Here is a 22,478-nt window from a genome sequence, read left to right as displayed (position 1 = left end):
TGCAGGCTCCTTTCTGTTCCCAGCCAAGGGAACAGCAATGGGTTCTCATCAAGACTTTTTTGGGGTTGACACCTGGGAGGAGAAGAGGAAGGAGCCATTAAATCAGGAATTCTCAAAGTGCCTGGGAAGAGAGGTGGTGGTGGAGTTTCTATTTGCCCATTGGTAGATAGAGACAATTCCCTCCATCTCCTCTGCAGGATGGAGAACTCCACTTGGAATTCTTCCTTGGAGCTGTCAGCTCCTCAGAGGATCTGCTTGGGTGACAAGAAGTGCCTTCCCTCCATCCCCCAACTCACTTCAGGCATAACTTGGTTGAGGGAGGTGGAAAACATCCCCTGAGGCCTCATTTTGCTGGTTCACATTGAGTTTGGGTCAGACTAAATTCTCTGAGTGCCCACACCAGGAACCAGCCTTGCTGCCCCCATCCCTGGGCCAATTCCTGCACAATCCCTGGACCTGCAGCTCCCAGCCCTGTCTTGGATCACCTCCTGCAGGTGACACTGACAGAGTGGTCACCTCCTGCTTTGGGAGGGCACTCAGGCCCTCCTGGACTCCCAGGAAGGGGGGGCTGTGCTCTCTGCAGGTGGAGATCCAAAGGGGGAAGCACCAGGTGGCTCCCTGTGCTCAGCTGAGGCCTTACCACTGTCAGCTGTCCAGTTTTGTCCTTGAAGACCTGAGGCTCTGGCCCCACGGTGAACACCATGGTCCCCTCCTTCCCGGAGCCCACGCGGAACCGGAGGCTGGAAGCACAGGAGGGCCCTTGTCATGGACAGATTTTATGAAAAATCCTTTCCTTTGGATTTTTTCTCTTGAGAAGCTGAGAGGCCTCAGAAACGAAATGTAACCAATGGTTATCTGCTGCTGTGGGAGGTGCATCTGGGATTGGTCTCATGTGGTTGTTTTTAATTAATGGCCAATCACAGCCCAGCTGGCTCAGACTCTCTGGTCAGTCACAAGATTTTATTATCATTCCATTCCTTTTCTATTGCTTTGCTAGCCTTCTGATGAAATCACTTCTTCTATTCTTTTAGTATAGTTTTAATATATCATTTTAATATAATATATATAATAAAATAATAAATCAACCTTCTGAAACATGGAGTCAAGATTCTCATCTCTTCCCTTGTCCTGGGACCCCCTGTGAACACCACCACAGCCCCTGGAGAGCACTCCCCACAAGAGGCTTTACTCCAAACCCCCTTTATTTCTGTTCCCTGGGCAAATCTTATTAGAGGAGCAGATCAGAGCCTCCAGCTTAGGTGAATTTCCTAAACAATTGCATTATCCCAGCGAGCCCAAGGGGTTGATGAATGGAACAAGGCTGCCCAGCCCAGGCTTTTTGAGTCTTCTTGGTGCAATTAAGCACTGGAAGCTAAGCAGATCTGACCTGGAGGAAAGCACTGAGCACACCAAATCTAATTAGAGCTGAAATGCAAAGGCCAGGCTGAAAAGCTGGAGCAGAATTGCAGGTTTCACCTGCCAGCTCCAATTCCCAGAGAGGTTGGAGACATGGGCTGCATCCACCTGCCAGGAGCACTGGGAGGAATCACATTTTGGGCCTCCTCAATCTGTCTGGGAGAGGAGCATTTGTCCTGATGTGACCCACAGCTTCCCAGCTGGCTTTCCTGAGGCTAATGGGATCCCCTGTGGAACCACTAAAGCCATGACCTCATGCCCAGGTCACATCAGAAAACTGAAAAAAAAAAGTGGGTTTAAAATAAAATCACCTAGAAATAGGTTGGGTTTGGGCAGGTGGGGCGTGGGCAGCTGTCAGAGCAGAGCAGCACCCCCAGCAAGGTACAAGGACTCTTTGGAATGATTTTTAAGACATTTTCTCTCACTGCATCCCATTTCATCTCCCTGTGCCTCTGAAAGTCACAAAAACAGAGATGCTGCTGCACAGCTCTGGGCAATGTCTGCTGGGGTGATTCAACAGTCTTGACCTAGTCCAGGCCTAAAAGGTTTTCCCATAAAACTGAGCCTGCCCAGGGCTACCCATCCACCTTCCTGCCTTCCTTACCTGCCCTTCACCACTTTAACAACGCTTTGCTTGTTGGCCAATATGCAGAGCTTGGTCACTGTCTCAAAGATGTGCTCACACTGCAGGATCACATCTCCCTGGAAACAACAAAAAAAGAGGGATAAAGTCACCTGGCATCACCCCAGCACCTGATGGTGCAGAGAAATTCCTTTGGAATGACCACCAGGCAGAAGTGACCAATTTAAACACCCTCTCCAGGGATTATTTAGGATTTATTTGGTCTAAAATAAGGAAGGAGCGTGTCCAGAGAAGGGGATGGAGAATCAGCCACACCAGGAAGGGCTGAGGGAGCTGGGGAGCTCAGCCTGGAGAAAAGGAGGCTCAGGGGGGATCTTCTCATTCTCCACCACTCCCTGGCAGGCTGGGATTCCAAGTGAAAGTTTTCATGTTGAGACAGCAAGGATGTGAAGGCCTGGCTGATTACACACTGAATAAACACCAGGAATTGTGTCATTCCAGGAGTTCATAGGATGGTATTGGAGGCATCAGCCCCATGGCCTCACTTGAGCCACCATCCCCATTTCCTACCTTCTGCTTGTTGTCCTCAGGAACGTGAATGACCACGATCCCATCACTCAGGTTACTGGTGGAGATCCCTTCAAAAGAAGCCCAAATTTAAAGGAAAACACCAAACCCAGCTCCACACCACCCTCAGCTGCTTCCCCCAGGAGAAGCAACTCCAGCCCCACATGGATAAAGGGGAAATCACATTCCTGAAGGAGGGCTCTGTCCTTCCTTAGAGTGAAGAATATTCCCATTCTTAGAGCAAAACACACAAAGCTCCTACTTGGATTGATTAATTAATCTGAATTTTCAAAATATCTTCTGAAGGTCCCTTTATGTCACCCATTGTCCATAGCACAATTCCAACAGTGGTGATTTAAACCCTTGCATGAGCTGTTTGCCCCAAACCTTTCCCTGGTGCCTTGGTTTTGGTAACAGGAGAGGGGAAAGGATCCATTCTACCCCTGAACTGTAGTTCCAACAGTGCCAGGATTAAAAAATGCCCACAAACCAGGCTAGGAAAGGTTTGGGTCATTTTTTCTCCTCTCTGTGTCAGCAGAAAGTGATGTCCTCCTGCATTTAAACATTTCAAGGAACTCTTACTCATAAAATCATCCTTCAAGGCTTTGTCCAGCCCCCAGGAAAAGAGGGACAGATCATTCCAATATCTTTGCAAGACAAAGTTTCAGAATGTCATCCTTCCTTAAAGGATGCCTGGCAGGACAGGAATCCCCACAACAACCCACAGAACCATCACGGAATGGTTTGGGTTGGAAGGAACATTTAGGATCATCCCATTCCACCTATCCCACTAGTCCAGGTTGCTCCTAGTCCCATCCAGCCTTGGACAGCGACTCCCAGAGGTACCTTTCAGGGTGGAATATTCGATTTTCTGTTTGATCTTGGCCATCTCCACCACGTAGGCCGAGCTCTGGGTGAGCACCAGGAGCCGCTCCCGCGCCTTGAACCCGTTCCTGTCGTATTTCACCACGGGGGTCACGTACTGAAAACAACGAGCTGGAATCAGCATTTCCACCCCTGCAAGCTCCTGCTCCAGGGGTTTGGATTTTCCTGGCTGGAAGCAGCTCAGAGAGGAGCAGCTCTGCCCGTGGAGTGCAGGTCTGAGCTCACAGGGATCTGGATTCCCTACACTGGGAAATTCAGGAGGCAGAATCCTGGGAATGATGGGGTCCCTGTGCCCTCTATGCCATAACCATGGGAAGTGCAGGGACACTCCAGCTCTGCTCCTCCCCTGGACAGGGCTAGGAATATTACTTAAGCTTTCATTAAAAGGAATCTTAACTCTTAATTAGGTTTTCAATTATGTCAGTTATTTTTCTCAATTATTTTTAGACCTGTCTCAAATTTTGCTCAAATCTCAAATCTGCTGCTCTTCACCAGTCCCTGAGTGAGCAACCAGCTCCAGGACTCCAGTGAATGTAATTCCAAGAGTTCTGTCCTTCCCTTACCTTGATGTTCTCCCCACGGATGAGCTGCAGCACTTTGGGGTTTAGGTCATTCTCTTCTGAGGAGCAAACCATAAAAACAAACTGGGTGTGGGTGCCAGAGCCACAGCCCCAGACAGACACTCCCCACTCCCCAGCAAACTCCAGAGAGCTGGTTCAGCTGTCTTCATCCCAACTGGCTTTCCCCCCTTGGAATGCTCCCTTCCAAACTGAGGGCGGTCACCTCCAGCTGCTCCCAGACCCGTTTTGGTGACTTTTCCTGCCTGACAAGTAAATTCATACCGGGAGTTTCTGCCTGGTTTTGGGTCTGCTGTTGGTTCAGACCCTGGTCCATCCCAGCCCCCAGGGAATTCTGCTCAGGTTTGTGGCTTTCTGTCCCAGAGGGATCCCAGTACCCCCAGTTTGAGAACAACCCAGCAGTGATGTGATGTCACTCGATGTGACAGGGAGGAACTCCACTGGCAGGTGATGCTGCCTCTGCCAGGAGGGAATTTCTCTTGGGAAAAGAGAGCCTGTTTGGTCAAGCAGGAATTTCCAGAGCCAGGAAGACGTGGCTGAGGCCTGCAGGGGTTTGCTGCACTCACTCAGGCGGGTCTCCAGGAAGGGCTGGCTGAGGCTCTCCAGGTACCCCTCCTTCTTCCCACTGAAAACAGCACTGGTCACCACCTTCTGCTGCAGCTGATGGGAGAAGGAACAGCCTTGACCCTCAGAATTCCATCACAGGGGACACCAGCAGGGACAATGCAAACACTGCCACTCCCACAGCATCCTTCTGCTCATACGCTGCCTGCCTGACTCATGGAATCTTGGAATTGTGCTGCTTTTCTCCTGGCACCTTTGGGTTATTCTGGGAAAATCCTACAGATCTTTGGTATTTATGGATCTTTTCCAATTCTATGCAGAGCAGACTTCATGCCATTAAATTAAGCTCCACCTGTCTGCCCTCTCCATCATGAGGGACACCTGGCTCCAGGAGTTTGCTCTCCTATGATGAGAAGTTTGCTCTTATCCCTGAAGGACTGACTGGAGCAGCAGGATCAGAAGGTGCTGCCTGTGTCCCAGGTGATCCTCAGGGATCACACCTGTTTGAACTGCCACATTTGCATTCCAGGGGGTGTTACCTGCACTTTCCTCTCAGCACTGAGCCCTCGGCAGTATTTCCTCACCAGGTTCCTCACGCAGATTTTCTGGAGCATCTCTGATGTCTGCATTAAAAAAAATAAATCAGGAAAAAATAAAGTAGGGAAGTTGTACAAACAGCTCTGCCTGTGCCATGAGCCTAGAACCCCACGGGATTAATTTTGTCTTTATTAGGGCTTGTGAATTCACTCTACTGTCAGTGCATTTTCCCTTTTTATTGTTTAAACCAACAGGGAGCTTCATCATTTCTCTTGAAGGACAAACCACTCTGCTATTCCACCCATTCCCACCCAAACACAGCAGATCTTGGGGTTTTCCAAAGGCTCTGAACAGAGGATGAGCCAGCAGCAGATCATTTTCTCCCACCTGGAATGTGCACACACATGGCCACCAAACATGCGCCACCTCCACCTCTCCCAGAGCCTCCAGGACCCCTCACCTCTTCCAGGATGGAGGGAGGCTGGAGCCAGCTCTTGTCCAAGACATTTTTGGGGAGGTGGTCTCGGAGCTTCATCAGGTAGTGGTACTGTGAAAGCCTCACAAAGTCCCTGTTCTCTTCACAGAGGGGTTTCTTCCGATTGATGAAGCCGATTATGAACCTACAGAAAATATCCTGTGACCTCCAGAAATCCATGGAAATGAGGGGAGGGACAGGCTAAGGATCGCTGGTGTTAGCTCAGGTACACTGAGGGTCAGCCATGGAAATCTCAAGCTTTAGAATATTCTAAATATTGACAGGTTTTTACCAAGTTCTCTTGGCCAAACCACAGCGCTTTGGAGCTCAGAAGGAATCGGCTCAGGAGCTGGGTTTAGGGGAGTGGAGAGGGAATGATAAAAATTATGAGGAAATTCTTCCCTGTGAGGGTGGTGAGGCCCTGGCACAGGCTCCCAGAGGAGCTGTGGCTGCCCCTGGATCCCTGCAAGTGCCACAGGCCAGGCTGGACAGGGCTTGGAGCAGCCTGGGACAGTGGGAGGTGTTCCCTTGGCAGGGTGGGGGAACTGGATGGGCTCTGAGGTCCCTTCCAACCCAAACCATGGTGGGATTCTGTGGCTGGGCAATATGGTTGGGATAGTTACTTCCTGATGGTCTGCACTGCCCACGTCCTCTTCTTGGCTGCCCTCCGTGCCAGGGCTCCTCTCCAGCAGGCCTCCAGCTTGATTGCTGCAAGAGGGAACCAGTCCTGGGCTTTGGCCTTCACATTCGCCCAGCAGGAGCTAAAACTGGTTATTTTGCAGCTCTAAAAGCCAGCTGGTGGGAACAGCAAGTTTGGAATGTTTTTCTTCTCCGTGGTGGATCAAGTTCCACTGTGCTGTGGGGCTGAGCAGCAAGGCCAGCCCTTGTCCCTGCTCTGCCTCCTGCAGAATTGTTTTTCCCCCTGCCCACAGCCCAGAAAGCTGCTTTACAGAGCCTGCACTTTACATCAGCCTGCTGTGATAAGAGGGGCTTTTCCCCCAGCAGCTGAGGATCAACCCCAGGTACCCCAGAATGTCCCCAGTGTGTGACAGAAGCTGCTGCTGCTGCTGCTGCTCAGAGCTGCTCCCACAGCTGAGCCAAGAGCAGCTCATGGTGTGAGGATCCAAACAGAACCAAAGGAACCTCTGGAAAAGCTCTGGGAATGCTCTGGGTGCAGCTGCCACCTCCTGTGACCCCAACAACCCCAAGTGCTGCCACAGCACCATGGATCTGGGACCTCCCAAGGCTCCAGGCCCTGTGGAAAGCCCCCAGCCCTGAGAGAATCCCCCACTGCAGAGCCTGTACCTGCTTTCCTCTTCTTCTGGTAGGCTCTTTTCCCAAGGAATCCTTTGTATTTGGCCTGGAGTCTTGAAACTGGAAAGAAGGCAGAGACATCACTGGCACCTGCAGGGCCAGGGGGGTGAGGAGCTGAGCTCCTGCCCTCTCCATGGCACAGGGGACAGAGGGGACCAGAAGCAGCCCCTGTGGGCACCATGCCCTCAGTTCTGCTGCTCAAGGAACTCCTAGGATGAGACAGAAGAGACCCCAGTCCCAAGGGAAAGGCACTTGGTGCATCTGGGCAGGGAGGTACTCCTAGGACTGAAGAGCTCCAAAGGAGCCACAAATCCACAATTCAAGGGATTTCCCCCCAGCCTGGAGCAACTTTACTGAGTTTTCCATAAATTCTGAGAGCTGGGCAGGCCAGGCTTGGGAGAGACCTTAAAGCCCACCCCACTCCATCCCTGCCATGGGCTGGGACACCTTCCACCATCCCAGGCTGCTCCAAGCCCCACCCAAGCCAGAGCCAGGAAGAAGGTCCCAGGCCAAGGGAACTGGAACTTACTCAGCAGGTGCTTTCTGTACTCAAAGGCATCTTCTGTGGCAAACAGGGTCTTTGGGAAACGGATGAATATTTTGGTTCTGAAAAAGAGACCAGGAGCAGGTTATCCATGGTGAGCCATCCTTCCTGAGCAGGCTCAGAGCCCCCCAAACAGCTGTAATGCCACTCAAGCCTGAGCTGCCTTGGACTGCCCAGGGAAGCAGGAGAAGCTGGACCCCTAACACAGAAATGGAAGAAATGAGGTTGGATTGAAGCTCCCATGGAAATAGGTAAAAATAATGAGGAAATTTGTGCATTGGGGGTTTTATCTCTCTCCTTGCTCCTGTCACAGTCAGGACAGCAAACACTGAGCAGCCAGAGCAAGGAACTTACCTTCCTAATTTGTACTCCTCAGGCTTGTAACCAATGTGTTTGATGAGTCTCTCCACACCCTCTGCTGCTGGCCCATGCCAGTGTGGCCAGGTAGCTGGGCAGAGACTTTTGTACCTGAAAGATCAGCAGGACATCAATGCAAACAACCTGAAGTTTGAAGAAATCCTTCCTGAAACCACCCCTGAAACTCCCTCTGCTTCACTCAAGGCGGGAGATGCCAAAGCAGATCAAAGCGATGCAGATAACAACAGGCAAAGGACATTTTTGAAGCAGAGGGGGTTCTGCTGACAACTCTCACTACTGGGACTGGAGTTTTGCTTGCTCTGCAGCCCTCAGGAGGGCAGGATTACCTGGCCAGAGGGGAGGCAGCCCCCTCACCTTTGCAGGAAGAGCTCGTACTTGCGCCGGTAGGCGAAGCCGGCGCGCCTCACCCGCAGGTGCTCCATCAGCCCCAGGTACTTCACCTGGTGTCGGATCAGGAAATCATCAAACTTCCCTGCAGTAAGAGCACACCTCCACTGGTCAGTTCTGCCTGGGGAAGCTCACCCACAGACCCACGTGCTGGGGGAAATCAGGAAGGAACCAAACCCCCAGTTACCCACGGGGACAAATTTGCTGCCAGCTTGAACAGTGTTTACTTCCCAATACCTATCACCTATGTTAGACACTGAGCTTCTACTCTAAATCAATCTGTAAGTGCCAACATCACAGCAGAAGATGGAGGCCAAGAAGAAGAAGAAGGAGAAAGGCTGGACATGCCCAGATCCCTCCATCTTGCCTCCTGAACCCCCATTCTAAAAACCCCAAAATCTACTTTTTCACCCCGTGATAAATTCACTATCATTCTACTTAAACTGTCATGGCTTGTAATCCTTCATGTAAAGGTTGGTGATTGTTTTTTCCAAGGGCTCAATCAAAGGCACAGGGGGCTTGGGCTCTGTGCCAGGGTCTCTGACTGGGCAGGGGCTCAAGCCCTCCAGGGCAGCCAGAGGAATTTCCTGGGTTCCCACACATCTCCACAACATACACACACTGCACCCTGCTCCAAAGAAATCCCTCTGCCCATTCCTTGGGCTCAGCAGAGCCTCCAGGCCCAGCCTCACCAGGCTCCTTGTTCTCATTGGGTTTGATGCAGCGGATGTACGAGGGCTCCTTGGACATCAGGATCTCGATCAGGCTCGTCAGGCTGTTCTTGAACTGGGTTGCAACCTAAGACAGCATCAAAAGGACTTCCTGAGCTCTGGAACTCCTCCCTGCAGGGAGGGAAATTGACTCCCTGCATCCAGCTTAACCCTGGAAGCAAAAGCTGATGGTGCATTGGTAGCCTGGAGTTTTTGGAGCGTGGTCAGTTGTGTCAGTGCTGAGCTGGAGCATTTGAGCCCTGGCCATGCAGCTGGACACATCTGGACACAGCAGGCAGCCCTTCAGCTCCTTGGGGGATGTGCTGTGGGATGTCACTTTGCTGCTGCTCTCTCAGCAGCACCACTGTTCCTCTGCCAGGGAGCTCTCAGGGGTGGATGGCAGCAAAACCATCCACCAAGTGCAGGAATCCCAAACCCCCACAATTTATAGGGTGGGAAGGGCCCTCTGGAGATCACCCAGTCCAACCGCCTGGCAAGGCAGGGTCACCCAAAGCAGGTGACACAGGAATGTGTCCAGGTGGGTTTGGAATGACTCCAGGCCCTCCCTGGGCAGCTCCATGGAAAGCTCTTCCTCAGGCTGAGGCAGACCTTGTCATGTTTTAGTTCATGTTGTGTTTTAGTTTATGGCCATCAGGACTGAGGAAGGGATCAGTGATTAAACCAAGGCCTGGGGAGCTGAGATGATATTCAGAATTAAGATTAAAGACAGAACTCACAGTCTCTGGTCTCCTCCTGTTGTCCAGCTCTGACAAGAGGAAACAATCCCTGATGATGCTGTTCTTGGAGTTGCACAGCACCTAAAACAGGAGGAGATAAAAGTTGACCTATTGAGCAGCCTTTCTACTCCTCCTGGGAGCAAAACAGCCCTAAAGATCAGTGCTGAAGAGAAAAGGATGTTTTTGTTTGCTACAGAAAGTAAATAAATATTCTGCACCAAGCAGGTGATGTAAAAGAGCAGCATCCCTTTTTTGTGCTTACTTCCTTCAGGTTTCTGTACAGCAGATCATTATTCTTCTCCAGAAATCCTGAAAAAAAAAATTAATTAAAAGAAAATAAAAAAGAAAACAGGAACATTCACATCCTCAAAATTCTCACTGCAGCCACATTTAAGACTTGCAGGTCAGTGCCTGCAGAGGGCAGGTAATTTGTAATTCCTCTGCCCATCAAGTCACCATCACCCACAGAAGCTCAGGAGCTCAGGAGCTCCAGCCTGGCCATTCCCACTCACCCACAGCAGTTCAGGAGCTCCAGCCTGGCCATTCCCACTCACCCACAGCAGTTCAGGAGCTCAGGAGCTCCAGCCTGGCCATTCCCACTCACCCACAGCAGCTCAGGAGCTCCAGCCTGGCCATTCCCACTCACCCACAGCAGTTCAGGAGCTCCAGCCTGGCCATTCCCACTCACCCACAGCAGCTCAGGAGCTCCAGCCTGGCCACTCTCACTCACCCACAGCACAGTAGGTGACCTCTCCAGCGTAGTGGAGGAGGCGGAAATCCACCCAGTCGATCGATTTCCGCGTCTTCTGATCCGCCAGCTTGCGCCTGCCGGGGGAAAACCCAACAGAACACCAGGAGAAAGAGCAGCAAAGAGATTCCCTCAGCCTGGGGACAGCCACAGCTGGGGGACAGCTGGAAAGGTGGTGTTTGAGCCTATTGATGGGGCTCTGACTGTGGAGTTACGGCCTTTGAGCAGACCTTCATCTCTCCCTGCTGGCAGCTCCCATAAACTCCTCAGGATGTCTGGGATCTACTCATGGCCATTTGGCAGTGATCACCCATTCCAGAAGTATTTCTATTTCTTCCCATAACATCCATTTAAATACATTTTTACTGCTTATGTGGGGGGAAAAAAGCCACCAGCTTCCTCAACCCCAAAGCAAACCCAGGGGGGAAAGGATTTCAGACATTTTTGCCCTAGAGCGAGAACCCAAATACAATGAAAGAATCCCAAATGTTCAAGAATAGCAGGAATATTTCAGAAAGCAAGGATTCCTGGGGGGAAAAAAAGGAACCAAACAAGAAAAAAAAAAAAGAGCAACTTCACAGCTGAATTTTCAGCTTTGTAAGCAGTCACAAACAGCAGAGCTGAGTGTCACAACAGCACGTTTGTGTATCAAAGCTCCTTCCAAGAGCAGATCCCGTGGAAGTAGCTCCAGCACTTCTATTTAAAGCTTTTAATCAGGCAGAACAGCATTAAGGCACATTGTGGTGACAAGGAAGTTGGCTACAAATTTTCCACTTGGCTGTGGTGGAGTTCAGAGCTGCAGGAACAGTGACAGCTCAGCACTGTGACTCTCAATTGATGACTTGTCACAGCCCTTCAGCAGCTCCTGCAGGGAAGTGCCAGCACAGCTCGGCGCCAACGCGCTCAGCTGCCACCAAAACGGGATCCAAACCCCCTCCAAATGGAGTATGAACCAAAATGTCACTCATCTGGGGGAGAGGAGCACAAGCGCTTTCTCTCCTCTTCGTACTCCAAGCTCACACAGAACAAGATGGGTGTAAATATTTACATATCCCCCCTCAGCTTCAGGCATTTGGCTCCTTGTCACAACATCTTCAGCTTTTCCTGGAGTCCCTGGGGACCAAAGCCATCTATGGCCAAAGCCATTTAACCTTCCTGAGCTAAAATCCTGGGTTAAAATCCCCTGATTTTGGTGTGGAATGACAGACCCAGAGCTCAGTATCAGAGCAGTGAAGAGACAGAGCCCTGCTCACACCTCCCAGCACCCCGGATGCACCAGTGGAGATTTCCAACATCAGACACTGGATGGGCTCTTTGATTCCCTCTGGGACAAGGCAGAGATTGCTCCCTCCCCAGCCCTGGCATGGATTTGGGATGGGAAGGGTCTGGGATAGGATACAGAGGGTAAATGCATACGTCACGAAGTGGGCATGGTCTCCTACTTTCTCTTCCAGCTTTTCCAAGAAGCTCAAGTCAGTGGCTTCCCCAGGCCGTAGGCACTCCTCATCCTGCAACAGCAGACACTGGATCAGAGCTGCTCTGAGCTCATGTTCCCTCCTCAACAACAACATTTAGGGCAACTCTGCCCCACAAACCCAAAGCTCCATTGCAGGGGGAAGCAGAACATCCCCCACCTTTAACTCCCCCCCAAATTGGATCCTCTGGGTGTTTGTTACAGGAATCTGTGTTTATGTTCTGGATAACACAGACCCATCCCATAATTAGAGGGTAAAATGTGATTAAGAACCATTAGAGCAAGGCACAGGCCTGCATTTTAATTTAGCACAAACTCTGTTCTTACCAGGATGGAGATTATTCCTTTGTGCTTCTGCTCAACCAAGTCACAGATTATTTTGTTGTTAAAATATGGGATTGGTTCCCACTGGAAAAGGGAAAAAGGAAGAAAAATTTTAGATTAAGACCTTTTGTTTGCAATTTTTAAAGCTCTTTGGAACTTAAATAAGATACAGCCTCAGATCCCCCTGAAATGAGTGGTGTGAATTAGGACCCACTGAGGGAAAAGGTGACAGCACAGTGATCCACGATCCCACTCCAGAGTTCTCCTGCTCCCAGCAGCCCACACCATCCTCTTGTTCTCTGCATAAATCCTCTCCATCTTTCCATGTTTTACACTGCTGGAATCCCTCATTCTCCAGGGACATTGTCACTGCTGAGCATCTGAGTTCTGGGGAAGGTCCTACTTCTTCCTTGAATGATGTCAATTAAATCTGGGCTAAATTGCACTTCAAAAGGGCTACAGAAAGAGACCCCTGCAAATCCTACACTTCCCATGGGAACAACAACAATCTAAAAAAGCAGGATGACTTTCACACTGGTGATCAAAAGCATTCAGTGCAATGGCAGTTCAAAGGGAAAAGGGAGGGTGAAATATAATTTACCTCAATGCCTTCCAGTTCATATTCCTCCTGCTCTGCCTTCAGGGTCATCTCAATCAGCAGCTGCTGCAGCTTCTCATTGCAGTAATTAATGCAGAACTGCTCAAAACTTCAGGGAGGTTAAATGAGCAGCAGGTTTGATGCGATCCAGGGGCACTTTTGCTTCTTCCTCCACCCATTCCCATAGAGAGACCAAGCCCTCATTTCCACAGGGACCAAATTCCCCATTTTTACATGGACCAAACCCCCCATTCCCACACAAACCAGCCCACCCCTTGCTCCCCCACTGTTGCACCACAGCCCAAAGCAAAGCTTTTCCTGGGGTGCAGCAAACCCTGCACCCAGGTTTTAGTGCCCTGTACTGGGCTGAGGGCACTCTCAAAAATTCATGCAGGAATGTCCTGTACCCCCAGGTCACCCCAAATCCCAGGAACAGCCCTTACCTGTTTGTGTCCAGCACTTCAAAGCCATAAATATCCAGCAGGCCAATAACTGTTTTCTGAGTTGGGTCCTGTCAAAAACATCCCTGCTCTGCCATTGCTCCTTCCCTGCAGGTAGCTGCTCTCACCTGAACTTCAAACTTTCTCTTTCAGAGAAATCTCAGTGGAGAAGCCACTTTAAGGCAGGTAATGAACTGCTAAAACTCTTTAACAGGGAGTAACTAAAGGGTTTTCCAGCTCAGGGCTGGGGGATGTCCCAGCAGCAATTATCCAACATCCCAGATATTTGGGGATGGGGGTTGTGGGGCCTCTCTGGAGAAACTGCTCAGCATTTTAGGAGCACTCAGGACCCCAGACAAGAAACCAACCTTGTTGGCAAGAGAGCCATTGATTTTGTTGACCAGCCAAGTGAAAGTCCTTCCATAAATTGCTTTTGCTACGGCGTCCCGGGCGTAGAATGCCAGATCCACGTTCAGTGGGCTGAGCACCTGGAAATAAACATATCCCAGAGAGGATGAGCACCATGGGGATCAGAGCAAACCTCTGCACAGCCAGGTCACCTCTGTGGCTTGGAGAAGCAGCCACATTGTCCCACAGCACAGCACAGCCACCCCTGGACTGCAGCCATTCCTGCAGGGGGTGACAATTGGACCATTTAAGGTCCTTTCCAACCCAAACCACTCTGGAATTCCCTGATTTTCCCTACAGCTTTATTTTCCACTAGTGTTCCTTCAGCCTGGTGTATCCCCAGCTGCCAGCAGGTTTGGGGCACTACATTTTGGTGAGTATTAATTTAGACGAAGCAGGAAAATATTCTGACCTCATTTTACTTCTATATTATTAAAATAAAAATATATAATGTTCAAAGAGTGGTTTTCTCTGTTTGTGCAGCCCAATTTCCCAGGAAGCACCGTGGCCTGGGCAAGGGGAAATTGTTTGGCTCAAATACAATTCCCCGTTCCAGTTTTTTACCAGCTCCTGCCCTGTTCAGCAATAAAACTCCAATATATTTTAGTTTAACGTCTCAGGCTGGAAGAAGGGGATGTGGAGGAGGAGAGGGACAGTCAGAGGGATCTGGTTTACACTCAGAACTGGCTCCTCACCCACCCCCCAGCTGGGAGTCTCCCAGATTAATCTGGGACCTCACAGAACTCCCTGGTACCTCCTCGGATCTGGCTTCAATCTTCCTGTGGGTGAGAGCTTCGTGCAGGATGGACAGGTGAGCACCCAGGAGCTGCGGGGAGAGAAATATCTGCACTCAGAGCACAGCCACGGGAAATAAGGAATAATAATCCTCCCTGTTCAAATAAGCAGCACTGTGTGATCAGCAGGGCACAACCCCCATCCCCTCCCCAGCCACCCCCATCTTGGAGCCACAGGAGATAAGGAAATTTCAGGGAGAAAACTCGAGGTGCTTTACAACAAGAGCTGGGTATTTTTAGAGTTACCCTTGTGCTTTTGGGAATAAATATTTTGTACCAATAGGAAAATCCCAGCAAGGTTCAGGTTTTCCTCCCAGCACTGGGAATTCTGAGCCCATCTGGGCAGAGGCACCTTGGAAATCCACTTGATCTGGGAGCCGTCGCGGATGATGGCATGGCCGTTGCTGTCCTCCTCAAACTGGATGTTCCCAAGGTGCAGGACACTGGCAACGATTCCAAAGAGATGCTGATAATGGGAGATATTCCATTAGAACGTGATTTCTCACAGCCCTGTGGGGTGGTGCTGATCTTTTCTGCCATTAATTAACAGAATTTTGGCCGGGCTGAAGGAGGTGAACCAGAGGATCCAGTGCCACCCCTGGCATCGTGCCCTTCACCGCCCACTCCCTCAATCCCACTGAATCATGGAATCCCAGAGTGGTTTGGGGTGGAAAGGAACTTAGAGATCATTCAGTTCCACCCCTGCCAGGGCAGGGACACCTTCCACTATCCCAAGTTGCTCCAAAAAACCCCATCCATCCTTGGACACTTCCAGGGATGAGGCAGCCACAGCTTCTCTGGGCAACCTGTGCCAGGGACCCAATTTCTTCCCAATATCTAATCCAAACCTACTGTGTGGCAGTGGGAAGCCATCCCCCTTTGTCCTGCCACCCCAGGCCCTTGTCCAAAGTCCCTGTCCATGTTTCTTGTCAGCCCCTCCAGTCCTGACTACCCAAAGTGTGTCCTGCTCCACCTTTCACCCCTCTCCACAGCTGCTCCCATCACTTCAGGAAAAGAGCAGTGCCCTCGTCTCTGAAATCCCCTTGCTCAGTTCCTTTTCACCAGCAGTACCTCGATATCTTTTTCAGTGAAGTCAATGATGGAAAAAGCTTTCCGGACGATTTTCCAGTCATTCTTGTCATTGATAGAAAACACTTTGGCACATCGACCCTGGGCAGCAAAAGAAAGATGAATTAATACAATTAATTGATAAAGAACTTTTATTATCAGCAAACAGACACTTCTGGGTACACTGCTTTCACTGCCAGTTCCCTCAGTGAGTTTTCTCACTGTTATTAATCCTGAGCATGGCTCCTTTGATCAAATCTTTCAGTTTCTACTGGAAACCCCAAATAAATCAAACCCCTGAGAGTGGAGAGCATCACCATAAATTGCCTGAAGCTGTGCAGAGCTTGATCTTCCAGCCATCCCTTATTTTTAGGGTAAGAATACCTTCTGCCCAAGCTGCATTTTCCATCCCTACAATTCCTGATGAGCCACAGAGCAGCTGCAGCTCCCACTGACCTGGATGAGGTACGTGTATTTCTGGGGGTTACGCTCCAGCCCGAGCCAGCCGAGCAGATCCTTGTCTGCCCCCTCCAGCAGCTGGTAGAAAATATGGAAATTCCTCTCTCCATGGTTTTGGTGGACAACTCGGGATTTCTCAATCAGGTAGCTGAGGATGTGCCCTCCCACTGGAGCTCCCTGGCAGAGCAAAGCAGGCAGATCAACACCAAAAATATCAATAATCCCCGTGATTGCTGTTTCTTTACTCCCAGGAATGAGGAACAGGCTCAGGAAAAGCCAAACTCTGCTGTCATTTATCTGCCACCTTTTGCTTAAGAATGTCCAGCAACAGTGCAAGGATTTGCTGTCCTGTAAAAGTAACCTGAGCTTTAGAACTCTCTACCAGCTTTCTGTGGAGCACTGCCAGGATTGCCAGCAAGGCTGGAAGTTTTCAGGATGGATAACCAGTGACCTCACCTGCAAAATGCAAGGTCTGCAAAAACAGGGTCAGAAATGTGCAGGGTAAGAATTAATAAATCCTGGGCTGCCTGCTCAGCATCCAGGGGGTTTCTCAGGCACAGCTCCTTTCCCCAGCGCTCCACTGAGTTTGTTCTCACCTTAAAATCAAACTGGATGTCCATGTACTTCCCAAATCTGCTGGAGTTGTCGTTGCGCAGGGTTTTTGCGTTCCCAAAAGCCTGGGGGCAAGCAGAGAGGGAAAGTCACTCCTCACCTCACTGGGACCAAGTAACCAAGACTTGCTGCTTCAGCCAAGTCCCACTGAATTTAGTGAGATTAAAAAAATACAAATGAATGCATTTGCATAGCTTTAAAGTGAAATTCAGCTTAACCAATTACTGATTTTTCTTATCTAGCCCTAAGGAACTGCTGCACAGCGCAGTTTTCTTTTATTTTCTTGTATTTCTTCCAGCCATCCTCAAATCAAACCCCCAAATTCAAATTTCCGAACATTAAATGATACTAAATCCCAAATATTCTTTCAGAGGCTGTGCCAATATTGGCCATTCTTGCTCAGAGCTGCAGATTTGCAGGGAATCCTCGAGCAGTGGGGCCACCAACTCCAACCCCTCTGCATTTTTGGGTCTTCCTTTGGTTTCTCACCTCGAGGACGGGGTTGGAGAGCAGGAGCCGGTCCCGGACAGTCTGGAGCTGCTCCGTGGTGGGACAGGTGACTGCATAGTACTGCAGGATCTTCTTGGATGCCTCTGTCTTGCCGGCCCCACTCTCCCCAGAGATGAGGATGAAGTGGTTGTTGAACTCATTGCACATCACCCTGTAGGCGTTGTCAGCTATGGCATAGCTGGGACAGGCACAGGAGGGGAAACATCCATTAGGAATGGCACAGGAGGAGGAATGGCAAAGGTTCCCAAGAGTTCTTACTCCTGGTTTAGTGTTGGACAGGGTCATGGAATCCCAAAATGGGATCATCTCATTCTGGGCAGGGATACCCACTGTGGAAGCTGGGCTCAAAACCTGAGCCTGACTCAAGGCCTGACAGTAAACACCAGGCCTAGTGACTGTGGACACCCCCGTGGTGGCTGGAGAGCATTACAGGGAAATCCCGAATTAGGAACACCCACAGAGATGCCAGGGGAACACTCACAGGTGTGGGGGCAGCTCAAAGAAGTTCACGCCCCGATAGAGCTGCATCTGAGACACTGTGTAAATGTCCAGCTCCTGGTAGGGGTTCACAGACACGAGGAGAGAACCAATGTAGGTCTGCAGGGAGAGAGAGCCCAGTGGGACACGTGCTTCACCCCAAAATCCCAAAGGAGGAGCCAAGGGACACCTGCTCCACCCAAAATCCCAAAGGAGGAGCCAAGGGACACCCGCTCCACCCAAAATCCCAAAGGAGGAGCCAAGGGACACCTGCTTCACCCCAAAATCCCAAAGGAGGAGGCAAGGGATGCCTGCTCCACCCCAAAACCCAAAGGAAGAGCCAAGTACCTCAGGACATTATCCACAAATAAATAAATAAATGTCAAAACTGGTACAGAGCTTGTTGTGAGAGAACCAAACCAACCAAGAACTCTTCCCAAACTGATACCAAACTTCTTCCAAAATCTCCTTGGTCATGAGTAAAGCTGAACCATGAGAGCAAGCTCAGAGCCTGACAATTTGAATGCAAGGATTTGGGATCCCTTGGTGCTTCCAGGGCCCTTTTCCCACTCAAGTTAACACAACACAAAAATAAAACCCTCAGCCCTTCCCAGACAAACCTTGTCCTGCCTTCCTTCAATCACAGCCTTCCCTTTTCCATTCCCTCCCTATTTACTGCACGTCCTTTAAAGCTTTGCAAGGCAACTCAGAGCAAGCTGAGATTTATTTTCAGGAGTTCAGGCAGATGAATTACTCCTGGGTGATCGCTCTGCTGGGCACTACCAACACCTTGTTAGATACACACAGGATACTCAGCTCTTCCTCCTGGACCTGACCAGCAAGGCCACCTCAGGGACATCTCAGCAGCCACAAGGCCATCTTAGGGACATCTCAGCAGCCACACGGTCACCTCAGGGACATTTCAGCTGCCACATGGTCACCTTAGGGACATTTCAGCTGACATGAGGCCACCTTAGGGACATCTCAGCAGCCACAAGGCCCCCTCAGGGACATCTCAGCAGCCACGAGGCCATCTTAGGGACATTTCTGCAGCCATGAGGCCACCTTAGGAACATCTCAGCAGCCACAAGGCCACCTTAGGGACATTTCAGCTGACATGAGGCCACCTTAGGAACATCTCAGCAGCCACAAGGCCACCTCAGGGACATTTCAGCTGCCACAAGGCCACCTCAGGGACATCTCAGCAGCCACAAGGCCATCTTAGGGACATTTCTGCAGTCACGAGGCCACCTCAGGGACATTTCTTCAGCCATGAGGCCACCTCAGGGACATCTCAGCTGCCATGAGGCCACCTCAGGGACATTTCTTCAGCCATGAGGCCACCTCAGGGACATCTCAGCTGCCATGAGGCCACCTCAGGGACATCTCAGCAGCCACAAGGCCCCCTCAGGGACATCTCAGCAGCCACAAGCCCCCTCAGGGACATCTCAGCAGCCATGAGGCCACCTCAGGGACATTTCTGCAGCCATGAGGCCACCTCAGGGACACTTACATAGATGAGGTTCTCCTGGTAGCGCTTGCGAAGGTTGTTGAGGAAAGCAGCCTCGCTGGTGTGGGAATCCAGAAGGACAAAATCCTGCACCCCGACCTTGTCCCGGGCTATCAGAGCCCCTTCCATGATGGGCTCGCCGTTCTCGTCCACCTCCTCCTTCTACAACACAAAGATTGTGGGGTGCAAGGTCGGGAGGGGGAGAGAGGGCCCTTCCCAGGGACAAAAATCAGCCTTGCACAGGTAATTCCAGGAGATCATTATTCCAGCTTGTCCAAGGAGGGCAATTCCATCCAGGCTCTTCCCAGTCCAGACTCGCTGCTGTGAGCAGGAAGGAAGATCCCAGTTTCCATAAAAACTGAGACAAACCCACCCCTGGAGATGCAGTCAGGATCTGAACACTCAATAACTCAGTCTAGACAGAATTTTCCATGTATAAAGTTGGAATAAACAGTGGAAGGCACCAGAAAAAAAACCCTTAGTTTTTCTCCTTTATACAGATCTAGGCATGAAAATGGAGAATCCCTGGAAAAGGCTGCGAGGAGTTTGACCTGTAGGCAAAAAAGATGAATCCCACAGCACCACCCAGCACAAGAATGTGATTCCCAGTGCTCCCAGCAGCAGCTCCAAGCCAGCTTTCAGTGCTGGCAGCAGATGTCCCCACACGCCAGCGAGAGGCGCGGCCACTGCTGATAAAACTGATCAGAGAGGGACTCGGGGATGTTCAACCCTGCCCAGCATCCCCCATCCTTCTCCAAAGGCTGAGAGGTGCAAAAAAGGCTGTCCCTGACACAACCAAATCCTCTTGCACCCTCCATTTCTGACCCCTCATGGCAGAAATTGAATTCATCTGGGAAATTCTCACTGCTGAGGGTCAAGCTCAATTCCCAGGCTATAAAAATAAACTGTGCTTTTTATTTACCTAAACCAAGCTGCTAATTTCATGCTAGCAAATAAAATAAGCATTTTTGTGTACATATTTCATACGTATTATGGTATGACAAATTATGGTATGACAAATTATGTCTCCATCACAAATTATGTCTCCATCACACATATCATGGTAATATTCTGCTAAAGTTTGCTTTTCAGGGTTTCCTTTTGTTTTTACAGACACCAGGGTTACCCAGTTCAGAGACAAATTCCTATCCTAAGGCAGAAATGGACAGAAACGAATTCAGTACATTTGGAGCAGCTTACCTTGGAGTAAACTGCCTTGGAGTGAGCTGCCTTGGAAGGTTCCAGGGTTGGAAAATTAAAGGTGGAACGTGGCTGAGCAGCCAGAGCAGCTCCAGGCCGTGCTCACCAGCCCAGCACCTTTGCTGTTCTCCTCCTGCCCTCAGGGACATTGCCTTGTCCCATTTTGCTGCTCCACTGCTCAAGAGGACCTTGTGGTTGTGTGTGAGGTTTTCGCCAAGCACTAAAAGGACAGGGATGCTCTGTTTGTGCAGGTTCTGCCCCCTTTTTTTAAATTTAATTTTGATTTTTCCAAAGCAGAAGCTTTGCAAACTGGAAATAGGCAGCAAGTTGAATGTTCCTGCTGAGCTCTGGCAAGCCCTGACTCTGGAGGGAGGATTTTGGGATGAGCCTGCATGAGGCACTGGTGGATATTGGGGCTCAGTGGATTTGGGAGCAGGGTTGCAAAAAATGAAGAGCAAAGGACCCAACCACACAGTATCCTGTATGACTGTGGCAAACTCAGGAAAATCAGTTCTTAAACAGGAATTTTAAGGTTATTCTCATTTTAATCCAGCCTGTTCTTTGCATTTGTCTCTAAGAGCTGAGTTTTGAGATTTATGCTCAGCAGCAACAAGACCACAACACTCCAGAGAGAAAGATCGCCTGAAAGCAGGTTATTTAAATAACAAATAAAGAAATCAGACCTGCACTCACTTCACACACAAGAAATGCCATTTTTTGCTTTGCTGACTGTCCCCAGCCCCAGGATTCAGAATTCCCCATTTTTCCTTAGCCAGGGCATGACCTGATTGTGATCACTTTTCTGTCAGAAAGTTCCCTACTTTTACTTTAAATATTAACATCCTTTTTTCCCCTTCCCCTGCACATGACCACTCTCATCCATTTGTTTTGCCTGCCCTTAGCTCAGGCTCCATTGGTTTGGAAGACAAAGGATGATTTTTGTTTCTCAAACCAACACCTGGACAGAGCTCACTGCCAGTTCAGGGAGGAACATGGAAGGGGGAGAGAGAAAAGATACTATTACTACTGCTAATAATAATAATAATAACTCATCAGTATTATTTTTATTATTTTGCTTCTGACAGAGCTCTCAGGAAAAGCCACTTTTCCTTTCTCTCCCAGCTGGGAAGCAGGAAAGGATCAACCTGACTCCCCCTCAGCACCTGCCCCGCTCAGGTTTCCTTAACCCACTTCTCTCACGTGTCTGTTAATGAGTAAATGACACTGCTCCCCACCAGACAAAACTCCTCAACTCTTTTCTGGCCTGTTTTGTGCCCAGATTTTCTCAGTATTTTGCTGGTGCTGATAATTTTATGATCCCAGCACATTTTAGTGCCCTGTTCCCAGCCATTTCTGGAAGTTCACTTCAATTTTTGTGTTTCCCTGAATAAGAGATGCCCCAGGACTCATCAGTGCACGTGAGCCCAGCAAGACACTGCTCTTTTAAAGGATTATTTCCCTTCCCTCATCACTCAGGAGCCAGGAGATTTCTTTCTCTCCTAAAGACACGAGCTTGATCAGAAAACCTCTCCCTCACTACAATGAAGGGTTTTGCTTTTCCCACAGGGATTTGTCTGTCAACAGGGAAACTGCAAGGAACTCTGTGGGATCACAGCACAAATTCCTGAGCTCTGCAGCTCCTGAGAAAGAGTCAGGCAGAACAGGCCAGCTCCTTTGACAAAGTTTGCACCACTTTGAAGCAAGATCTGTCAAGAAAACAACTTTAAAAAAAAAAACAAAACAGAAAGAAACTTTGCGAAATTATTATTTATCGTCACCGGAGGATCAAAACTTCATTTTTCAATTGATGCTCCATTGATGCTTCTTTGGTTTAATGCCATAGAACAGAAGAGGTGAGGGTGCAGGGGGGAGGAGGATCACTTATGAGGCCACAGCTATTTTGGAAGCGCTGGAAAAGCCCAAACCATGCAGGTGAGAGCCTCAGGTGGGCATCAGCTCACCCCATGGACCTTTGAAAGCCTCATAGCTCCCACCCGTGCAGGGAACTGCACCAAAAGGTCCAAGCCAGCAAACCCAGCTTTACTGGGGCCACCAACAGCAAAAAAATCTCCTCAAGGATCCTCCACACCCCAAACCATCCCGGAGCTGCCGGATTTCCCTTCCACCACCCTGCAAATCCCGAGGTGGTTTTTATGTCACACCTGAGTCCTGCTTTACCTC

At 49.9% G+C, this 22,478-nt stretch overlaps 1 protein-coding gene across 1 annotated transcript; it reads right to left on the bottom strand.

The window, feature by feature from the left end:
- Positions 1-48: 48 nt before the first annotated feature.
- MYO1H (myosin IH) lies at positions 49-20,461 on the bottom strand. The gene is given in 33 exon segments (XM_054645787.2): positions 49-72; positions 641-740; positions 2,021-2,118; positions 2,570-2,637; positions 3,413-3,548; positions 4,015-4,070; positions 4,596-4,689; positions 5,133-5,216; positions 5,591-5,750; positions 6,229-6,313; positions 6,911-6,979; positions 7,449-7,525; positions 7,818-7,931; positions 8,196-8,313; positions 8,921-9,026; positions 9,676-9,756; positions 9,938-9,984; positions 10,406-10,500; positions 11,840-11,931; positions 12,225-12,305; positions 12,823-12,928; positions 13,263-13,330; positions 13,628-13,747; positions 14,422-14,493; positions 14,814-14,927; positions 15,533-15,631; positions 15,986-16,165; positions 16,585-16,665; positions 17,090-17,288; positions 17,592-17,707; positions 19,101-19,259; positions 20,298-20,362; positions 20,365-20,461. Coding segments are annotated over 33 exon segments (3,246 nt in total). The 5' UTR covers positions 20,447-20,461.
- Between the last annotated feature and the right edge of the window lie 2,017 nt (positions 20,462-22,478).

Source organism: Agelaius phoeniceus, chromosome 18 (assembly GCF_051311805.1).
Source record: "Agelaius phoeniceus isolate bAgePho1 chromosome 18, bAgePho1.hap1, whole genome shotgun sequence".
Taxonomy (NCBI): Eukaryota; Metazoa; Chordata; class Aves; order Passeriformes; family Icteridae; genus Agelaius; species Agelaius phoeniceus.
The sequence above is the reverse complement of the archived record's forward strand: the minus strand, read 5'-3'. Positions and strand labels throughout refer to the sequence as shown.